The 20494-nt window shown below is 42.1% G+C and overlaps 1 protein-coding gene across 2 annotated transcripts; it reads right to left on the reverse strand.

Moving 5' to 3' along the window:
- Positions 1-742: 742 nt before the first annotated feature.
- Positions 743-19720, reverse strand: ppil1 (peptidylprolyl isomerase (cyclophilin)-like 1). 2 transcript variants are annotated; one of them, XM_068057219.1, is made up of 4 exons: positions 19283-19720; positions 16571-16725; positions 5822-5890; positions 743-3082 (listed from the first exon to the last, which is right to left on the reverse strand). In XM_068057219.1, exons 1-4 carry the CDS (start codon positions 19336-19338, stop codon positions 2856-2858), a joined length of 507 nt encoding a protein of 168 aa, XP_067913320.1. In that variant the 5' UTR covers positions 19339-19720; the 3' UTR covers positions 743-2855. The 2 variants fall into 2 exon arrangements, with proteins under 2 accessions (XP_067913320.1, XP_067913321.1); XM_068057220.1 differs by lacking the exon at positions 5822-5890 and having other exon boundaries at positions 19283-19484.
- Positions 19721-20494: the final 774 nt, after the last annotated feature.

The following is a 20494-nucleotide window of genomic DNA, read 5'->3' on the forward strand; positions in this document are numbered from 1 at the left end:
AATGGTAATTATTGGAACAGAATTGGCCTGAAGCGTATACCTTGTGCTTTTGTACTAAAATGTCAAGATTCTCCTTCAAATTTAATACCTTTGTTTCTGCCAGCTACAGAAACGTTACCATTTATTCTGTGAACAGTTTTCAACTCAGCAGATTGGTAAAAATATAATTGTGGCTTCACTCCCAGTCTTTCCTCCTGTGACTGGCTTGCACCTTCCCCACGCATGGAAGGGAATAGGCTGGAGGTGGAGATCTTTTGCAGCATGCTAGTTCAGAGTAATGAGTGCACACTCAGGTATTAAGTTCCCAAATTGCAAATTGGTATAAGAATTAGATTAGCAATTAAGTGTGCAGTGGAGTTCAACTGCATAAATAAACACGACATGGTGGAATTCAATTTTATGTAGTAACAGAGCTGGAGTAATGGGCATCATAGTTTTACTGCAGCAGTGATGGTAAATCATTCTTTTCAAAGAACAGTAGGAAATCTGTTGTCAAGATCCATGTAGATTCAGGTAACGTAAGCAGAACAAATTTCAAACTGCGTTCCCTTCCAGGATCTTATTGAACATAAACAACCACCTTGACAAAGGCATATAGAACACAGATCTTCCCCTCATATCAAACTATGCGAGAAAGATGTGCTAAGAGGTATGTCATTGTACAGGATTTAGCAATGAGTAATGCAGTAGATGCGGAGTGAGTGATGTTCAGTATTGGCAAATGGATAAAAAAAGTCATAAATAGAAAACAGGACTATTTATGAGGAGTGCAGTAACTACATGAGCAGAACCTTTAGGTTTCTTAGTACAATCATTATTGAAAATATTTTCATACTGAGGTAAACAGGACGTACAAGTACAAAATCAAACTGATATAGATTCTGTAGTTATTACTGACACTACATTTGATATCATTTTAGCTGGTCTTTGTCACTGCATTCAGAAAGAAACAGGTGGGCTATATGATTTCGAGAGGTACGTAAAAAGGAAACGATTGGCTAAGGCAAATGCGGGTCTATTACAGGCATTCAGCGAATTTATAATGGGAAATAGAGAAATGGCAGAGACGATAAATGATTACTTTGTGTCTGTCTTCACTGAGGAAGATACAAGAAATCTCCCAGAATTAGAGATCCAAGGGACTAGGGAGAATGAGGAATTGAAGGAAATTAGTATTAGTAAGAAGGTTGTAATGGAGAAATTAATGGGGCTGAAGGTTGATAAGTCCCTAGGACCTGATATTCTATATCCCAGAGTGTTCAGAGAGGTCTTGGATGCATTGTTGATCATCTTCCAAAATTCTATAGATTCTGGAACAGTTCCTGCAGATTGGAAGGCAGCAAATGTCACCCCACTATTTACGAAGGGAGGGAGAGAGAAAACAGGGAACCACAGACCTGTCACCCTTACATCAGTAGTAGGGAAAATGCTAGAATCTATTCTAAAGGATGTGATAAATGGGCAATTGGATAATAATGATCTGATTGGGCATCGTCAACATGAATTTGTAAATGGGAAATCATGTTCGATGAACCTGTTGGAGTTTTTTTGAGGAAGTTACTAATTTAGCAAGAAAAGTCAATGAGTAGAACGTGGGATTTCACTGATATTGTTTGTCTTATTGTCTAATCTTGGTGCTTGGTTAAACAAACTCCTACAATGGTCAATTGGTAAAAACAGTGTACCCGAGCCATCCATCTTGTGTCAATGTTGAGTTAGCTGCTGTCAACCAGGATAGCAGTAAGAGGAAAAATCACAAGCAGTCTCTGCTCTGACAACTGACGGTAGAGCACAGTTATTGAATCCAGAAGAGTAGGGAAGCCTGGTGCTAAGACCAAGCTAAAAACGTAAGGACAGGGCTTGACAACAGAAAAGCTTGAGCAGTCAGGTGAAGTAGGGAAAGGAAACCACTACAATCCAGTTAGCAAATGGTTGCACTGCAGACACCAAGTGGTTTTGCATTTTTTCAATTCCTCCCAATTTAAATATCAAAATCTGCTACTTGTTTTCATTTTTAGAGTCAGCATGACAAAGTAGAGTACAGATTAGTTACAAAGTATAGGTCCCTGTATTCTACCACCAGCATATATTTTAAGCCTCAGAACAACCCCTCCTGCACCAATGTAAACTGAATTTTATTTTCTACACCAGCCACCATTATGTCTCTATATTAAACAATACAAGAACAATTTATTCAAAAAAAGAAACTCATTGTAACTTAAACAGAACTTCCCTTTCTTAACTAGTTGCTAAGTGTAGCAAAAACAGAATATGCACAATTGCTGCAGAAGGACACAAATATTGGAGCTAGCAGTTTATTTCAATTGTAGTTGGAGAAACTAAATATCTTCCATTCTCAATTATGTTCTTCCAGGAAAAAGGATGAAGGGCCCCAATACTTGCGGTAAGTTGAAGTTTTTGGTTTTGCATTAGGTCCACTATGGTAAGTGATATCATGCTACTCTCAGGAATCTGTATCTCTTCCCGGTGTTACTTTTACTGTTCTGTTTTGTTTTTATATAAACATTAAAACTGATGCCTTTGCAATAAATATTACACAAATTGTATTAGGAAATTTCTGCTTAATTTGACATTTTCAAATTCTATTTTACGAGTGGTAGGCAGACATGCACCACAAGGCACCAAGAAGAAATAGCTTGGGGCGGTTACCAACAGCAAGGGAATGAACTTAAACGTCATGGTGAAGTTGTGCGCTGTGGCAATATTTTACAAATGATAGCACTATTCCAAGTGCACAACATTTGCATACAGGATAGTTATTTAAAGACAAAACATCACTACCTAGGAATTATTCCAAATCATTAAATCAATACCATAAGTACAGGATTAAAGCCTTAATTCGATACATTAACAGTGGCTTTCAGAATTATTACATCATCTGTAGGTCGGTCTTCGCGGTTTGTCTCCACTAGTTCAATACGTTTAGATACCGACAATCCTTGGCACACACGGCCAAAGATTGTGTGTTTGCCATCCAGTAGAGGTGTGGGTCCCAAAGTTAAAAAGAACTGGCTGCCATTTGTATCTGGGCCTGCATTTGCCATGGCAAGGATCCCAGCACCTATGAAGAGAAAGGGCAGATATAGTAACATTGGTTATGGTCAAACTTGTTTTGTGTAGATCGTTGATTTTTAATTTACGGTTATGCATGATAACATCTTTTATTAAGTAGAAATATTTGTTTTCATTACTTGTGAATTTGTGTTTAGTTTACAGATGACAGTTGTTCCATTTGAAAGAGAAAGTGGTTTAGTGGTAAAGGGGAACCAGTAGATGCAGTATGCCTGGATTTCAAAAGGGCATTCGTAAAATGCCACACAAGACGTTAATAGGCAAGATAAGGGCTCATGGAGTTGGTGGTAATACATTGGCATGGACAGAGGCTTCATTAACAGACAGGAAGCCAAGAGTGGACATCAACAGGGCATTATTAAGTTGGCAGGCAGTGAACAGCAGAGTGCCCACAAGGATCAATGCTGGGGCTTCAGCTATTTACAATCTATGTTAATGAATTAGAAGAGACAGAGAGTAATGCATCTAAGTTTGCTGATGTTACAAAGGTGGGTGGAAAGGTAAGCTGTGGGGAGGACGCAGACTGCAAAGAGATATAGACAGATTAAGTGAGTGGGCAACAAGATGGAGTATAAAGATGGGAAAGTGTGAAGTTATTCACTTTAGTCAGAAGAATAGAAAAGCAGAATATATATATATTTTTTTTTATAAAAGGTGAGAAACTTAAGTGTTGATGTTCAAAGAGACTTGGGTATGCTTGTACAAGTAACACAAAGTTAGCATGCAGGTACAGCAAGCAATTAGGAAGGCAAATAACATGTTAGCCTTTATTGCAAGGGGATTGGAGTACAGGAATAAAGAAGTTTTGCTACAATTATACAGGGTTTTGGTGAGAACACATCTGGAATATAGTGTGTAGTTTTGGTCTCCACATTTAAGAAAGGATATACTTGCATTGGAGGCAGTACAGCAAAGGTTCACTAAATTGGTCCCTGGGATGAGGGGGTTAACTTATGATGAGAGGCTGAGTAAATTGGGCCCATACTCTCTGGAGTTTAGAAGAATGAAGGGAAATCTCATTGAAACATACAAGATTCTGAAGAGGCTTGATAAGGTAGACAGAGATTGTTTCCGCTGGTCAGGCAACCTAAAACATGGGGCAGTCTCAGGATAAAGAGACCTATCATTTAGGACTGAGATGAGAAGTTACTTCGCTCAAAGGGTTGTGAATCTTTGAAATTCTCTACCCCAGAGGGTTATGAATGCTCCATTGTTGAATACATTTAAGGCTGGGATAGATAGATTTTTGGTCTCTCAGGAATCCAGAGATATGGCAAACAGCAGGAAAGTGGAGTTGAAGCCCAAGATCAGCCATGATCATACTGAATGGTGGAGCAGGTTTGATGGGCCATATGGTCTACTCCAGCTCCTATTTCTTGCATTTTTGTGTCTAGCACTGTTCAGTCAAAAGTAAAGCTAGACCGAATCTGATCAACGCACACCAAAATACTGGCCATCTTAACTGTCAGACTCGGCCCCTACATGATTACTGAGAGTATTAGATGTTGTAATTGTAGCCTTACCTACTCAATTATTGCTACCTAACCAGTAAAAAAAAAAATTAGTACTTTAAAAATATGTAAGCAGAATGGGCTGAATTTTCCTGGCCTTGTGGAGGGGGGGGGGGGGGGGGTGGGTAGGAAAATAGTGAGGAACTGCATCACAATGGCTCCCTGATGCATTCCTGTCACGGGGAATTTTTCCAGGGGAAGGCTGGGAATAAGAACGGTTGCCCATTCCATGTGTCCCGAAGCTCATGGGGAAAATCCTGCCCATTATGCAATGCTGGGTTTACCATTACAGAACTAAAATCACATTTTAAGGGTGTCTAGCTAAAGATCTGTTGTTGGCTCCTTGGTAAAAGGCTCAAGAGGAACTGTTTTCAAACATACAGATTTTGTGATTGGTTTGGTTTGGTTTGTATTAGACAGACAACTCCCTTTTGAATTTGAGAGGTCAGATATGGATAAGTCAGAATGTCCTAGTAACCTTTTTTTCCCCCCAAGATAATATAAAATAAACCAGTTCAATCTTATTGCCCAAAATTCTTAAAAGCACAATATGATAGAGTGCTTCTAAAATGTAAAGCTCAAAACAGTAGTCATACGAATATTTCTCAACATGAAATACTGTGCAACTCCAAATAATTGGCACTATATTCACATTGTTCAATTATCCATTAATAAGTTAACTCCTTTTGTGTAGTTACCACTTACACTCTATTTAGCTTTATAACAATATTTAAATAGATAAACTATCAAACATTAATTAACTTTATAGAGGGATTCTAATCCAATAAAATTGACCCATTATGGTGTTGGTAAATACACCATAGTTGAAGTTAGATGGAAACAATTAACAAGCAGCAGAATTTATTGCAAGTACAGCTCACACAACATTCTTCCATCCAAATACTTACCATATTACAAGAAAAAGCAGGAAAAAAAGTTCCAAAAAAACATTTGGGGGAAAAACAGCAATACAAACAAACTGGTTTGCAGACACTATTGTGCCATTTAGAGTGACACTAACAGAAAGGAATGTTAAAACATGAGACCCCTATTTTTTTTTTACTCCAAACAAATGTTTGATATATAGTAATGTATTAATTTTACAATGGTTCTTTATAAAATAGTTAGTCAGTAAACCTAGCAATATTTCTCAATGTAAGATTTGCTAAACAAGAACAAAATCTTTACTGAAAGCTTAAAACAGGCAGGGGCTTTACCTGTGAATTTTAAATCTTTGTGCAATTCATCTTCAAAGTGCTTTCCATAAATAGATGACCCTCCTCTACCTGCGTATGCAAGCAGCAACAGTTTATAGTTACTTGAAACTTTTTAGGAGTCAAATGCATTACAATTTCTAAAAAAAGTTAGACGTCAAAACAAAAATCACCAATTTCTAAACTGCAATACAAATATAAATTTTAAAACAGGTTATGAATGCTGAATAATTGAGAATAGGACAAATACTTAAAGAGAAAAATATACAGAGCTATTGGGAAAGAGCAGGGGAAGGGGAATGGGCCAAATTGGCTAGCTCCTTCAAAGAGCCAGCACAGGCATGATGGACTAAATGGCCTTTTACTCTGCTGTATTAATCTATGATTCTGATATGAGAAACACCTAATAATGTCCTTCTGGGATTGTTTTAAGAGAGATTCCATAGGAAACCTAAACTGGAGAACTGTATTTCTCAGATGAAGGCATAAATGGAATTTGAATAACTACCAGTTTTCACACTTCTGCCCCACACACAGCTTGCAATTACTACTTTGATTTATCCTCAGCCATCCAGAAATGGAAAAGTTATTTTTTAACCACAGTATATAAAAAGTTCTAAATATGAAGTGTGATGGTAAACCCTCCTTTCACTGTATTGTGAATTGTAATATCTGTACTATAATTATCATACATATACACAAAAAGCATGAAAAGCAATTTCAAATTCAATAAATTTGTTTTTTTCCCCCTTTCCATAAGCAACTTTATTAATTTACATTTCATCACCATCCTTTCACAAATCTTTAAAAAAAAAAGGATTCGGATTTGATTTGCTCAGCATTGGTGCTATCTCCTTCAGATCGGTAATGAGACCATCAGAATTATTACCAGCATTCGCGCAGTGTATTAAACAGCATCAGGCTCAGGACAAATGGAGACATACAGTAACCACTTGCTCAGCTCAGTGAAAATGGTGACCCTGACAGGACAGTAAGAATGCCACTTGTATTCTGATTAATTACCAGTTATTTATGGTGGAAACACAATGTTGGCAACTCCAATCCAGCAACACCCAAATTAAGACTGACTGCTCTGCGAACCTGAACAAGCAATTTTTTTTTGAGTGGCTGGTCAAGAGGTTGGGTAGCACAATAGGTTAGCGCCCAGTCCGAAACAAAAAGAAAACTCCTCCCAATAACTTTTTTTTTGTACATTGGCTATAGGTAAGTTTTCAATTCAGTAACAAATGCACAGTGCGATCCAGTTTTCTGAGTCAATTTGTGTAAAAAGCATAACAGAAACTGTTTAACTAGGCTCTGTGTTATCAAAAGGAAGGTTGAAAAGGCTTTGAGGACAAAATTGGATAGCCCCCAGCATTGGACGTGGGTTAATCAGATTGCTGAGGCACAGGGGGAGTGTTCCGCAGCACAGCTGGATATGCTCACCCCACGGAGGAGAGGGTGCAGAATGATGCTCCACTGCAGTATTGGGGGAGTGCTGCACTGTCAGAGGTGCTACTTATCAGTTGGGATGTTAAAGCGAGTCCCTGTCAGGTGTATGTAAAAGACTGCCATTTCAACACACCTCCCTGCCCACATTTCAGTCCTTGACCTGCTGTAGTGTTCCAGTTAGCAATGCAAGCTCGAAGAGCAGCACCTGATCTTTCGATTAGGCATTCTACAGCCTTGCGGGCTCAAATTCAACAATCAGAGCATGACTGGCCTTTTTTTTTTCTGACAAAGTGACTCCTGACAACGCATCCCAGCGCCGACGTCAGAGCGCTCCCAGCTTCGCACAGAAGAACATAACAAATAGGAGCAGAGTAGGCCATTCGGTCCCTCGAGCCTGCTCCGCCATTCAATAAGATCATGGCTGATCCACCCCAGGCCTCAACTCCTCTTTCATGCGAGTCCTCATAGTCCTAAACTCCCCGTTTTTCAAAAATCTATCTACCTCCTCTTTAAATACGTTCAGTGATCCAGCCTCCACAACTCACTAGAGAATTACTGACATTCACTACCCTCTGAGAAGAAATTCCTTCGCATCTCAGTTTTAAATGAGTGTCCCCTTATTCTGTAACTATGTCCTCTAGTTCGAGATTCACCCACTAGTGGAAACATCTTCTCAGCATCTACCCTGTCAAGCCCCCTCATAATACTGTACATTTCAATAAGATCACCGCTCATTCTTCTAAACTCTAATGAATAAAGGCCTAACCTGTTTAGCCGTTCTTGATAAGTCAACCCCTTCATCCCAGGCATCAGCCCAGTGAATTGCTTTTGAATTGCCTCCAATGTCAGGATATCCTTCCTTAAATACAGGGACAAAACAGTACACAGTACTCCAGGTGCAGCCTCACCAACATCCTGTACAGTTGTAACAAGACTTCCCTATTTTTAAACTCCAACCCCCCTAGCAATAAAGGCCAAAATTCCCTGTGCCTAAATTAACTGCTGCACCTGCACACTAACATTTTGTGTTTAATGCACAAGAACACCCAAATCCCTCTGTGCTGCACTTTATTGAAGTTTCTCTTCATTTAAATAACAGTCTGCCTTTTGATTCTTCCTACCAAAGTGCATGACCTCACACTTTCCTACATTAAACTCCATCTGCCAAGTTTTTGCCCACTCACTCAACCTATCTATATCCCCTTGCAGATTCCTTATGTCCTCATCACATGTCCTCCCACCTATTTTTGTATCGTCAGCAAATCTGGATAGATTACACTCTGCCCCCTCCTCCAAGTCATTAATATAGATAGTAAATAATTGAGGCTCTAGTACTGATCCTCGCGGCACTCCACTAGTTACGTCTTGCCAACCTGAAAGACTCATTAATCCCGACTCTGTCTTCTGAGAGTTAACCAAACCAAACCAATTAGGGGCGGCACAGTGGCGCAGTGGTTAGCACCGCAGACTCACAGCTCCAGGGACCCAGGTTCGATTCCGGGTACTGCCTGTGTGGAGTTTGCAAGTTCTCCCTGTGTCTGCGTGGGTTTTCTCCGGGTGCTCCGGTTTCCTCCCACAAGCCAAAAGACTTGCAGGTTGATAGGTAAATTGGCCATTATAAATTGTCACTAGTATAGGTAGGTGGTAGGGAAATATAGGGACAGGTAGGGATGTTTGTTGGGAATATGGGATTAGTGTAGGATTAGTATAAAAATGGGTGGTTGATGTTCGGCACAGACTCAGTGGTATCTCTAATCTAATCTAATCTAATCTCAATCCATGCTAATACATTACCCCCAATACCGTGAGCTCCTATCTTGTGCAATAATCTGAGATGGCACCTTATCAAATGCCTTCTGGAAATCTAAATGCACTACATCTACCGGCCCCCCTTTATCAACTCTTTGTTATATCCTCAAAGAACTCTAGCAAATTTGTCAAGCATGATTTCCCTTTCACAAAACCATGTTGACTCTATTTGATTGTGTTAAGCTTTTCTAAATGTCCTGCTATTTCTTCCTTAATAATGGACTCTAGCATTTTCCCAACGACTGATGTTAGGCTGATTGGCCTATAGTTTCCTGCTTTTTGTCTCCCTCCAGTCTTGAACAGGGGTGTCACATCAGCAGTTTTCCAATCCGCTGGGACCCTCCCAGAATCCAGTGAGTTCTGGACTTTTTTGACCAATGCCTCCACTATCTTTGCAGCCACTTCCTTTAAAACCCTTGGATGCAGGCCATCAGGTCCTGGCGACTTGTCTGTCTTTAGTCCCATTCATTTGTCAAATACTTGGTCCCTCGTGATAGAGACTGTTACAAGATCTTTTCTCCCATTAGCTCTTGGCCTATCTGATAACTGTGGGATGTTTATAGTGTCTTCCATCGTGACGATCGATGCAAAATATTGGTTTAAATTATCTGTAATTTCCCTGTTCTCCATTATCAATTCTCCAGTTGCATACTTCAAGGGTCCCACACTCACTTTTTCTACTCTTTTTATATACCCGTAGAAGCCTTTTCTGTTTTTTTACATTTCTTGCCAATTTACTTTCATATTCAATTTTCTCCCTCTATTAGCTTTTTAGTCATCTGCTGCTGGTTCCTAAAAAATTCCCAATCCTCCGGCCTACCACTAGTTTTTGCCTCTTTGGATACTCTCCTTGACTACCTTTGTTAACCATGGGTGGTTCATCCTTCACATCAAGTCCTTCTTTTTGACCGGGATAAATTTTTGCCGAGCGTTATGAAATATCAGCTTAAATGTCTGCCACTGTTCATCCACTGACCTTCCCGTTAAGTCTATCTTCCCAGCCCGCTTTGACAACTCTTTCTTCATACCTCTGTAATTGCCCTTGTTTAAGTTGAGGACACTGGTTTGAGACCAGAGTTGCTCACCCTCAAACTGAATTTGAAATTCTACCATGCTGTGATCACTATCCCCTTGTAACTATGATATCTCTTATTAATCCGACCTCATTACACATTACTGGATCTAAAATAGCCTGTTCCCAGGTAGGTTCTGCAACATATTGCTCTAAGTAACAATCCCTGATGAACTCTACAAATTAGTCTTCCATGTTACCTCTGCCAATCTGATTTGTCCAGTCAATATACAGATCAAAATCACCCATGACAATTGTAGCGCCCTTCTTAAATGCCTCCATTATTTTCCGATTTATACTTTGTCCTACAGGTGAGACAACTCTTCGGGAGCCTATAGGTGACTCCCACCCATGACTTCTTCCCCTAGCTATTCCTTATTTCCACCCAAACTGATTCCACATGACATTCTATTGCACCACAATGATACCTCCTTTTCCTTTTTGCCTATTTTTCCAGAACGTTGAATACCCTTGAATATTGAGTTCCCAGTCTTGGTCACCCTGCAACCACATCTCTAATAGTTATCAAGTCATACTCATTCATTTCTATTTGTGCCATCAACTCATCTATCTTGTTACAAATGCAGCGTGCATTCAGATAAACTACCTTAAAGATTTGACTTTTTGCCATTATCCATTTTGGTTCTAATTTCTGCTGCACTCTTCTGCTTGTATTTTTTGCCTCTTCCTGCCACACTGATTACCGATTCACCTCTTCACTACCCTGCACCTCTGCTCTCTCGTTTCTTTTTGATTTTTTAAAACTTCCCTTCAAGTGAACCCTCCCCCTTACTAATTAGTTTGAAGTCTTATCTACAACCCTCGTTATACGATTCGCCAGGACACTGGTCCCAGCATTGTTCAAATGGAGCCCATCCCAACGGAACAGCTCTCTCCTTCCCCAGTACCGGTGCCAGTGCCCCATTAATCAGAACTCATTTTTCCCACACCAATCTTTGAACCACGTGTTTACCTCCCTAATCTTATTTACCGTACGCCAATTTGCACGTGGTTCAGGTAGTAATCTGGAGACTACCTTTGTGGTTCTGCTTTTTAATTTAGCCAGAACTGCTCATAGTCCCTCAGCAGAACCACTTTCCTAGAGCTACCTATGTCGTTGGTACCTACGTGGACCAAGACAACTGGATCCTTCCCCTCCCATTCCAAGTTCCGCTCCAGCCCTGAAGAGATGTCCTTAACCTTGGCACCAGGTAGGCAACACAGCTTTCGGGACTCCCTGTCTTTGCTGCAGAGAACAGTATCTATTCCCCTAACTATGCTATCCCCTATTACTACTACATTTCTCTTTTCTCCCCCCCCACTTGAATGGCGCTCTGAACCACGGTGCTGGGTCAGTTTGCTCATCCTCCCTGCAGCCTGTGCCCTCGTCCACACCAGGAGCAAGATCATACCTATTGGATAAGGTCCCTGGCTGAGCCTCCTCCAAAGTTAAATTCTGGATCCCCATACCTGCCTCACTTGCAGTCACACCCTCCTGTCCCTGACCGTGGTTCAAATTTGATGTAATTAATCTAAAGGGTATGATGTCTCCTGAAACAGTGTCCAGGTAACTCTCCGCCTCCCTGATGTATCGCAATGTCCGCAGTTCGGACCCCAGCTCGTCAACTCTGAGCCGGAGGTCCTCGAGCAGTCAACACATCGCCTGCCCAGCCTATTTAATCTCTATTCTATTTAATTAATTAATTTGTATGTTAAATATTTTAAAATATCAACACAGAGATACAGAATGTAGGCAGGGGAGGGAAAGAGTAGCGAGCAGCAAGAGGCAGCACCGAAGAGACAAGCAATGGCAGGAGGGAGCGGGGTACTGTTGGGGGTGGGATGGAGGCAGCGATCACATCCACTGTATGGACTTGGGTTTCATTTGTTTTTGTGATAAGTTAAGCAGCGCCAATATTACTACTGGCAGCTGCCAAAAATGTCACAGACCATGGCTTTTCAGTGCATGAGGCTGCATTTGCACATGTGCAAGTACTGCGCCACCTAGTGGTTGCATTGTCAGCAAACAAAGCCTTTTTTCTGTTTTATTTATTAACCATGTGCCTGTTTTTCACGTGGACAGAGCTGCTCATTATTCTGTCGTTAACACTCTCTCTGGACTAATGCTTTGTCTTTCACCACAAGCATTAACATGCTCTTTGCCTTTGTCCCATGACAGCTTTGTTATTCAATCTCTCCTGCCCTCTGCCCTATTACACACCTTCCTTTAGTTCTCTTACCCACCAAGAACCCCCCTTGACTTGCTTAAAATTCTTTTCTAACTTTTGCCAGTTCTGATTAAATGTCACAGACCTGAAACATTAACTCTGCTTCTCTCTCCACAGATGCTGCCTGTTCTGCTGAGTATTTCCAGCACTGTGTTATTTTATGTAACAGATTTCATGCTACTATTTTAGTGGTGTAGTGGTAATATCACTGCACTAGTAATCCAGGGTCCATGTGTTCAAATCCCATCATCCAGCTGCTGGAATTTAAATTCAATTAATAAAAAATACGGAATTGAAAGCAATAATAGAAAACATGAAACTATCATTGATTGTCACAAAAATCCATCTGGTTCACAAATGCTCTTTATTGAATGAAATCTGGTCTGGCCTACATGTGACTCCAGACCCATAGCAATGCATCCCAGGCTGGAAGGGGCCGAATGGCCTACTCCTGCTCCAAATTCATATGTTCAGTGCTGGGAATAATTGGAGCGGCTGTCAACGAGGCAGTGACGAGTCGTTTCACTGAAGCGACCAAGGAAGACGGTATGTTCCTGCCTAATCTACTCAAATCCCACTCCACCTTCATCCTGCAATCTGTTATGATGTTCAAGCTGCAGATGGTGTAACCAAGCACCTTTGCTTCCCCCTGCTTTCCTCACACCAACCCTGCCCTTGTGTATTTTTGCTCAGACACCCAAGAACTGCCACTTGGCCTGCCAGTGGTGCCCAAGGCTGAAGAAGGAGAACAGAGTGAGGAGAAAGAAACGCTAACACTTGATCTGACACTCGCAGCCACTAGCTCAGAAACTGGCAATGGATGAACTTGAGGGTAGCAGAGAGGCAAGATCTGAACATGGCGACATGGTGAGTCATCAGGCACGAGGGGGCTGCAGGCAGGCAAGGGGAAAAGGATAGTGCAGATGCCAGCTCCCCTGAGAATAGGGTTGCACATGGGATATGCTGCAGAAGACCCAAAGGAGGGCTTGAATGGGGCAGTGTAAAGAAAATAAAAGTGTGATTAGCATGCAGATGAAATGTTTGCTGCAATGGCAGCCTGGCAGAAAGTTTGTCACTGTAAAAAGAGCATGGAGTCCAGCTCCAACTTGGCACTGAGTTTCACGCAACGCACACAGACCACCCCAAATTTGTTTTTAAAAACAGAGAAAAAAAAAACTCGCATGACAAAAAGCACAAGGGTGAGTAGTTGAGTATTGTGTGTTGTTTGATAAAGTTGGTATGGAATGGTTGTTTTGTGGCAGCATTTGTTTTAGGATTGTGACCAAGAGGACATTGTGATGGTCCGACACAGAAGGATGGTAAGGTGGAGAACTGCTGAACAGTGGGGATCTGGGTTTCATTCAGGGGAACCAGAGTCTGATGACACATTCCTAGACAGCCCATCTGGAACACTGATGTGCTGGCTGCCTTCTCCCTTCCTCCTCCAGAGGTGCTTGTCGAACTCGTGGCAGCAAGGGCTATGCCCTCACAATGGCCACGTTGCGGAGGATGCAATACACCATCATGAATCAGGACAATCGCTGCAGTGAGTACTGGGGGCCCCTCCAGGGCGGTCCAGGCAGTGGAACTGGTGCTTCAGCACCCCAATTGTCTGCTCGATAACATTCTCCATGGCAGTATTGGCTCTCATTGAGTGTGCTGGCCCATGTGATTGGATTGCGGAGGGAGTCATCAGCCAGATGTAGAGCAAATAGTTCTTGTTGCCGAGCAACCATTTTCTTATTTGACATGGTGGTTGAAAGAGTGCTGGAACAGCAGACTGGAGCAGGATGAACTAATCAAAGCTGCCACTAGGATGTCAGGCATTCAGCAGCTTGCTGTGCTGGGCATAATCACACACCAACTGTGTTGTAGGATTGCCTTTAAGAGTGATATCCCTTTAAGATCTTAGTATGCTAATTAGCTAAGTACCAGGATATAGTCACGTGACTCGAAGCCAGAGTCACTCTGCAACTGTAACTCCCTAGACAAAGGTTCTGTAAATAGTTTGTTCTGTACTGTATATACTTGTTAGATGTTAATAAATCTGTTAGAGATCTTCAATCAACTGGACTCCACGCATCTCATTTCTGTTGCGTCAGACAACATAAAGAACTCAGTACAAACTGCACAGAGTGAGCGAGAACCTTTGCAGTTTTGGTGGATCTCACCATTGAGATGCAGCGCCCGCAAAGCCACATGTGTGCAGTCAATGGCTCACAGCGCCATGGGGAGGCCCGCTATTTTGACAAAGCTATGTGCACACTCCTCCTGCCTCTCTGTTTAGAGATAAGACAATGAGGTCCCCTTTCTTGGTATACAAAGCCTCTGTTACCTCTCTGATGCAGCAATGGACGGCAAACTGGGAAATGTTAAATACATCTCCTGTAATTGCTGGTAAAAATTCAAGGCAACAGTTACCTTGATGGCCTCAGGCAATGCCATCCTCACCCTGCTGAGAGGCTGCAGGTCTGGTTTCAAGAGGTGGGGAGGTGGGATAGTTCTGTGACCACTTCCTTGGTGAAGCACAGCCAGTGAACACACTGCTCAGGAGAAGTACTCTCTGAAAACTATGGGTAGGTAAGGCCTCCTCCTGAGAGACCTTTTCAACCTCCTCCTCCCTCTATGACTAGTTTGTCTTCTTTGCTGCCTCTGCTCAATCTCCTCCTCATGCTGCAGCCCAAGTGGGACTACCACTATAGCCCTCCTGACTGGAGCAAGTGGTGCACTCAGTGGCCTTGCAGGAGCAAGCAATGCCTTCCCAATGTTCAGGACCACTCCCTGCAGATTTTAACCAACTTTTTTTGATCTCCTCCAAACACCCACTACTTCCACAAACTCAGCAAGAGCAAAAAACTAATAAGCAATAATCACAGAATCGTTACAGCACAGAAGGAGGCCTTTTTGCCCATCGTGTCCGCACTGGCTCTCTGAAAGAGCAATTCCCTCAGTTCCATTCCCCTGCCTTCTCCCCATAACCCTGCACATTCTTCCTTTTCATAGAACTGTCTAATTCCCTTCTGAATGCTTCAATTGAACCTGCCTCCACCACGTTCTCAGACAGCACATTCCAGACCTTAACCACTCGCTGCATGGAAAGGTTTTTTCCTCATGTCACTTTTGCTTCTCTTAGAAAATACTTTAAATCTGTGCCCTCTCATTCTTGATCCTGTCATGAGTGGGAACAGTTTCTCTCTATCTACTCTACCCAGACCCCTCACGGTTTTGAATACCTCTATCAAATCACCTCTCAGCCTTCTCTTCTCCAAGGAAAAACTAAACTGCAGGTTTGACGTTGATGCCTTAAAATATCAGTGGTGGGGGTTGGTGGGGGAGGGTACCTCATGCTACTGAACAGATACTCAGTTGTGCAGGTTTAGGAAAGGGCGCTAACAAAAGCAATGAGGTCAAAAATGGTCACAATCTGTCTACACTCCATACTTCCGGTGCGCACACAAGTAATGTCCACGTTAACATCCTCAACAACTTGCTGTTCATCGCAGGCCACACCGGATGTGGGCAGGAGCAGTGCAGGTGCCATTTTTCTCCTAAAATGACACCTCTAGCTCCGAAACTACTGGTGCTACAGGTACAAATTTTGCGACCTTCATTCCTAAGCTTTTTAACAAAATTTATTTACTTTCTTGTACTTCCCGGTGTTGTCCATCTTTCTTCAATAATTATTTAAGTGCAATAAATTTGATTTGTGGATCCTTTAGAGTGGGCCCAGCATGTAAATGCCTTGATCTTTTAGGTCAACAGAAAACAGTGAGAACACAGTTCAAATTAGTCTGCAATGCTTATGCTAAATAGGGAAGGGGGCAAGAGGTGCACCTTGGCCTACTTGGGGAATGTGACAATCACTGAAAGAGAAATGCACAGTTGTTGGACCTGGTTTGAATCCTGCAGCAACTCTTGGGATGAAAAAAAAAAATCCCATCCAAAGTGGCAATGGGCAAATTCCACCCAGCTCCTAGTGGGCAAGGTGCATAGCACAAAGCAATCTCCATCTGGCATTAATTGGGAATGTCCCTCAGATAAACCAAAAAGATTGCTGGCACGGGAAACAGTTGCAGCAAACTTGAAATAGGAATCATGCTCTATTCCTCAGCGCAAGTGCCTCTTGCTTTGCTGAGCACAAAAAGTCTCCAAAAATAAATCTCATCACCTTCTTGATTTCCCCATTCTTACCTGTTCCAGTTGGATCTCCTCCTTGAATCACAAAACCACTGATGACTCTATGGAACTTTGTACCATTGTAATAGCCTCTTCGAGTCAGCTCAGCAAAGTTTCTGCAGGTTTTCGGTGCATGCTTCCAATATAACTCCAGTAATATGTTTCCCATACTGTTTTAAAATTTTAAAGAAGTTGTTTTAACAAGTAGCTACAAGAACAGCTTATTAATCTAATTCCAATTGAATTCAATGAGACTTTATTCTCTCATGATGGTAAGCACCGAAAGAAACTGATTTATGTAACATCAATCCATTTTGTGAAATAAATCCACTACATAAAAACTTTTATCAGAAGTTCCATTGCAATGCAAAATTAAGTATTCCTCTCCTTGAATTAAAATGTACAAGGTTAAACACGAGACAAACACAATTTTGAAATCAGAGGCAAAGCGCAGCATTAAGTGAGTACTGCATTGTGTTGGCCAGTTTTCATGTTACCATCAAGCACTGTATTCATATAAATTCTTGAGCTGCATTCAAGAGAACTTTTTAGGCAGCATGTAACAAGCCCAATGAGATGGAGCGCAATTCTAGATTTAGTCTTCGGTAATGAAGCTGGGCAAGTAGATAAGTAGCAGTGGGTGACCATTTTGGAGATAGCAACCATAATACAGTTAGTTTTTAGCATAACCATGGAAAAGGACAAAGAGAAAACAGGAGTTAACGTTCTAAATTGGGGGAAAGACAAATTTTACAAGACTGAGAGGTGATCTGGCAAAAGTAGATGGGATACAGTTACTCGAAGGAAAATCAGTGGCAAACCAGTGGGAGGCATTCAAAAGTGAGATTCTACAGGCACAATGTAGGCATGTCCCCACAAAGATAAAGGATGGTACGGCCAAATCTAGAGCCCCCTGGTTATCTAGAGGCTTACAGGGTAAGTTAAAGCAGAAAAAGAAAGCTTACGACGATCACAAAAATCTTAATACTTTAGAAAGCCTAGAGGAGTATAGAAAGTGCACGGGCGAAGATAGAAAGGAAATTAGAAAAGCAAAGACAGGATATGAACAACTATTGGCAGGTAAAATCAAGGAAAACTCAAAGATGTTTTATCAGTACATTAAGAGCAAGAGGATAACTAAGGAAAGGGTAGGGCCTATCAGAGATGGACAAGAACGGGCCAAAGAGCCTGTTTCTGTGCTGTATAACTCTATGGATGTGGAAGATGTGGGCAGGGTTCTTAATGAGATTTTTGCCTCTGTCTTCACAAAGGAGAGGGATGATGCAGACATTGCGGAGTGTGAAATATTAGATAAGATTAGCATAATGAGAGAGGAAGTACTAGAGGGTCTGACATCTTTGAAAGTGGATAAATCGCTGGGGCCGGATGGATTGCATCCCAGGTTGTTAAAGGAAGCCAGGGAGGAAATAGCGGATGTGCTGAGAATCATCTTCAAATCCTCATTGGATAAGGGAAAGCTGCCAGGGGATTGGAGGTCTGCGAACATTATACCATTGTTTAAAAAGGGCACGAGGGATAGGCCAAATAATTATAGGCCAGTCAGTCTGACCTTGGTGGTGGGTAAATTATTAGAATCAATTCTGAGGGACAGGACAAACTGCCACCTAGAAAGGCATGGATTGATCAGGGATAGTCAGCATGGATTTGTTAAGGGAATATCATGTCTTACTAACTTAACTGAACTCTTTGAGGAAGTAACGAGGAGGATTGATGAGGGTAGCGCAGTGGATGTGGTCTACATGGATTTTAGTAAGGCATCTGACAAGGTCCCATATGGCAGACTGGTCAGTAAAATGAAAACCCATGGGATGCAGGGGAAGGTGGCAAGTTGGATCCAAAATTGGCTGTGACAGGAAACAAAGGGTAGTAGTTGATGGATGTTTTTGTGAATGGAAAGCTGTTTCCAGTGGCATTCCACAGGGCTCAGTGTTAGGTCCCTTGCTGTTTGTGGTATATATTAATGATTTGGACTTAAATGTGGGAGGCATGATTGGGAAATTTGCTGATGACATAAAAATTGGCCGTGTAGTTGATAGTGAAGAGGATAGCTGTAGAATGAAGTGCTGTAACCTGCAAGGCTATGGATCAGGTACTGGAAGGTGGAATTAGTTTGGACGCTAGTTTTTTCGGCCGGCACGGACACGACAGGCTGAATGGCCTCCTTCAGTGCCGTAATTGTTCTGTGGTTCCATGATCTAACTTTGCATTCAGTGAAGAGGAAGTTCCCTGACTTATGCCTTTGACCTGGAAGAGTTTGCAAGGCTGAAATTTGCAAGTAATAAATGAAAAAGGTTTTTTAAGCTGTAAAGTCTTTCCTATGCTGCTGCTGACTAAAGAACTACATGGAGCAGGTGGAAAACGTTGTGCTTTGTCTCCCTCACTTTTCCGCTTTTGGGCTCAGCGTAGCTTTTTTTTGTAGAAAATGAAGCACGTTGATCACCACGACATAGTTTGAACTCAAAAATTTCAGACCAAAATTAGTTTTTTTTTAAACCCCTCGCAAACAAGTGAGATTTCCCGAGCTCTGCCCTACTGCATTAAAACAATTCTGCAAACACTCAGAACTGTGCAATAGAATCACAAAGCAAAGTGATCGGAGGCTGCTGGAACAAGAACAAGCAGCCATTACCCTTCCTTGCTCATTCATAGCAATCTCAGCACAGCACGCAGCTCCCAGTCAACCAATCCCCCAACCCCCGGACTTACGTGGTTTGAAGCAGAACAGTCTGGGGTTGCCAGGAGTCTGGAGGAATCCCCGACATGCTGAGTGTGTTCTATCGCTCGCCTGGAAATCCCGCGACACAGGACCGCGTCCACTCCAACTTACAGCTCGACACAAGCAGGAGACACAGTCTCCTACCGACCGCCCTCTGTCACGACAAATACTCCTCGTCTGTGTAACTCCCACAGCAGAGGTCCATCCAACATCTGCAGAGTCAAGTGCAAAGCGATTGATTTTCGCACAAATATATCCTTTTTTTTAGTAATTGCAATTTTCGCTGATTTGTACCTTGACATCATATATTAAGAAAATCTAGAGACTACAATATCTTCAATATGTAAGCATGAGAGTTATAACTTCTCAGTTCCTTCTATCAGGATAAATTGAACCGCTTGGGGCTCTTTTCACCTGAAAGGAGAAGGCTGAGGGGTGACCTAATAAAGGTCACCAAGATTAGGAAAGGGTAGAATAGAGAAGATTTTGGGGGGGGTGGATTTTCCAAGGTGCTTGGAGGTGGGGCTGGGAAAATTACTTTGGACAGGAATGCCAACGTGTTCCCGCCTCCTCCCACTTTTCCTGGAGGTGGCTTGTGTGCGCAGCTGGCCACCCGCCCAACAGCGACAGGGAGCCAACTGAGCTTGTTATTGCATCAATTAGTAGGCATTGGGTCAAGAAATTGGTATTTTACCAGCGGTGCAGCAGCTCGTCAACTCACAGGAGGCGGGTGCAGAGCGGGAGATTGGAGTAGCATTGAAAATAACATGCACTCTGAATATTAAAAGGTGTAAAATGGCAAGCCTGAGGTCACCCGCAGGCTTGCTATTACAAGAGTAGCTCTTAGAAACTGCTCGGGTTGCAGATATAGTTGCCTGTTCCCTCAGCCTTCTTTCACATCCATCCTGCTCCACCTGCTTTTATACCGTCTATCTCAACAGCATTCTCCGTGCAGCCACAGTGAAGGCGGTCACATCTCAGGCTGAAAGAATTGCACATGAATTAAGTCACAGATTTAACTTTAACAAAGATTTAACAAGCTTTTAATGGAGGCTCTCTCTTGCTGCTGCTACATGTAATATTTGACCTTACAACAACCTCCCCGGTCAGGCAACTCTCCACAGTACAGAGTTCCTTTCAGTCTCCAATACTCAAGCCCACACATACAATCAGCCATCATGACAAAGGCTGCCAGCCAGTCG

This window comes from Heterodontus francisci, chromosome 25, assembly GCF_036365525.1.
Source record: "Heterodontus francisci isolate sHetFra1 chromosome 25, sHetFra1.hap1, whole genome shotgun sequence".
NCBI classification, from domain to species: Eukaryota; Metazoa; Chordata; class Chondrichthyes; order Heterodontiformes; family Heterodontidae; genus Heterodontus; species Heterodontus francisci.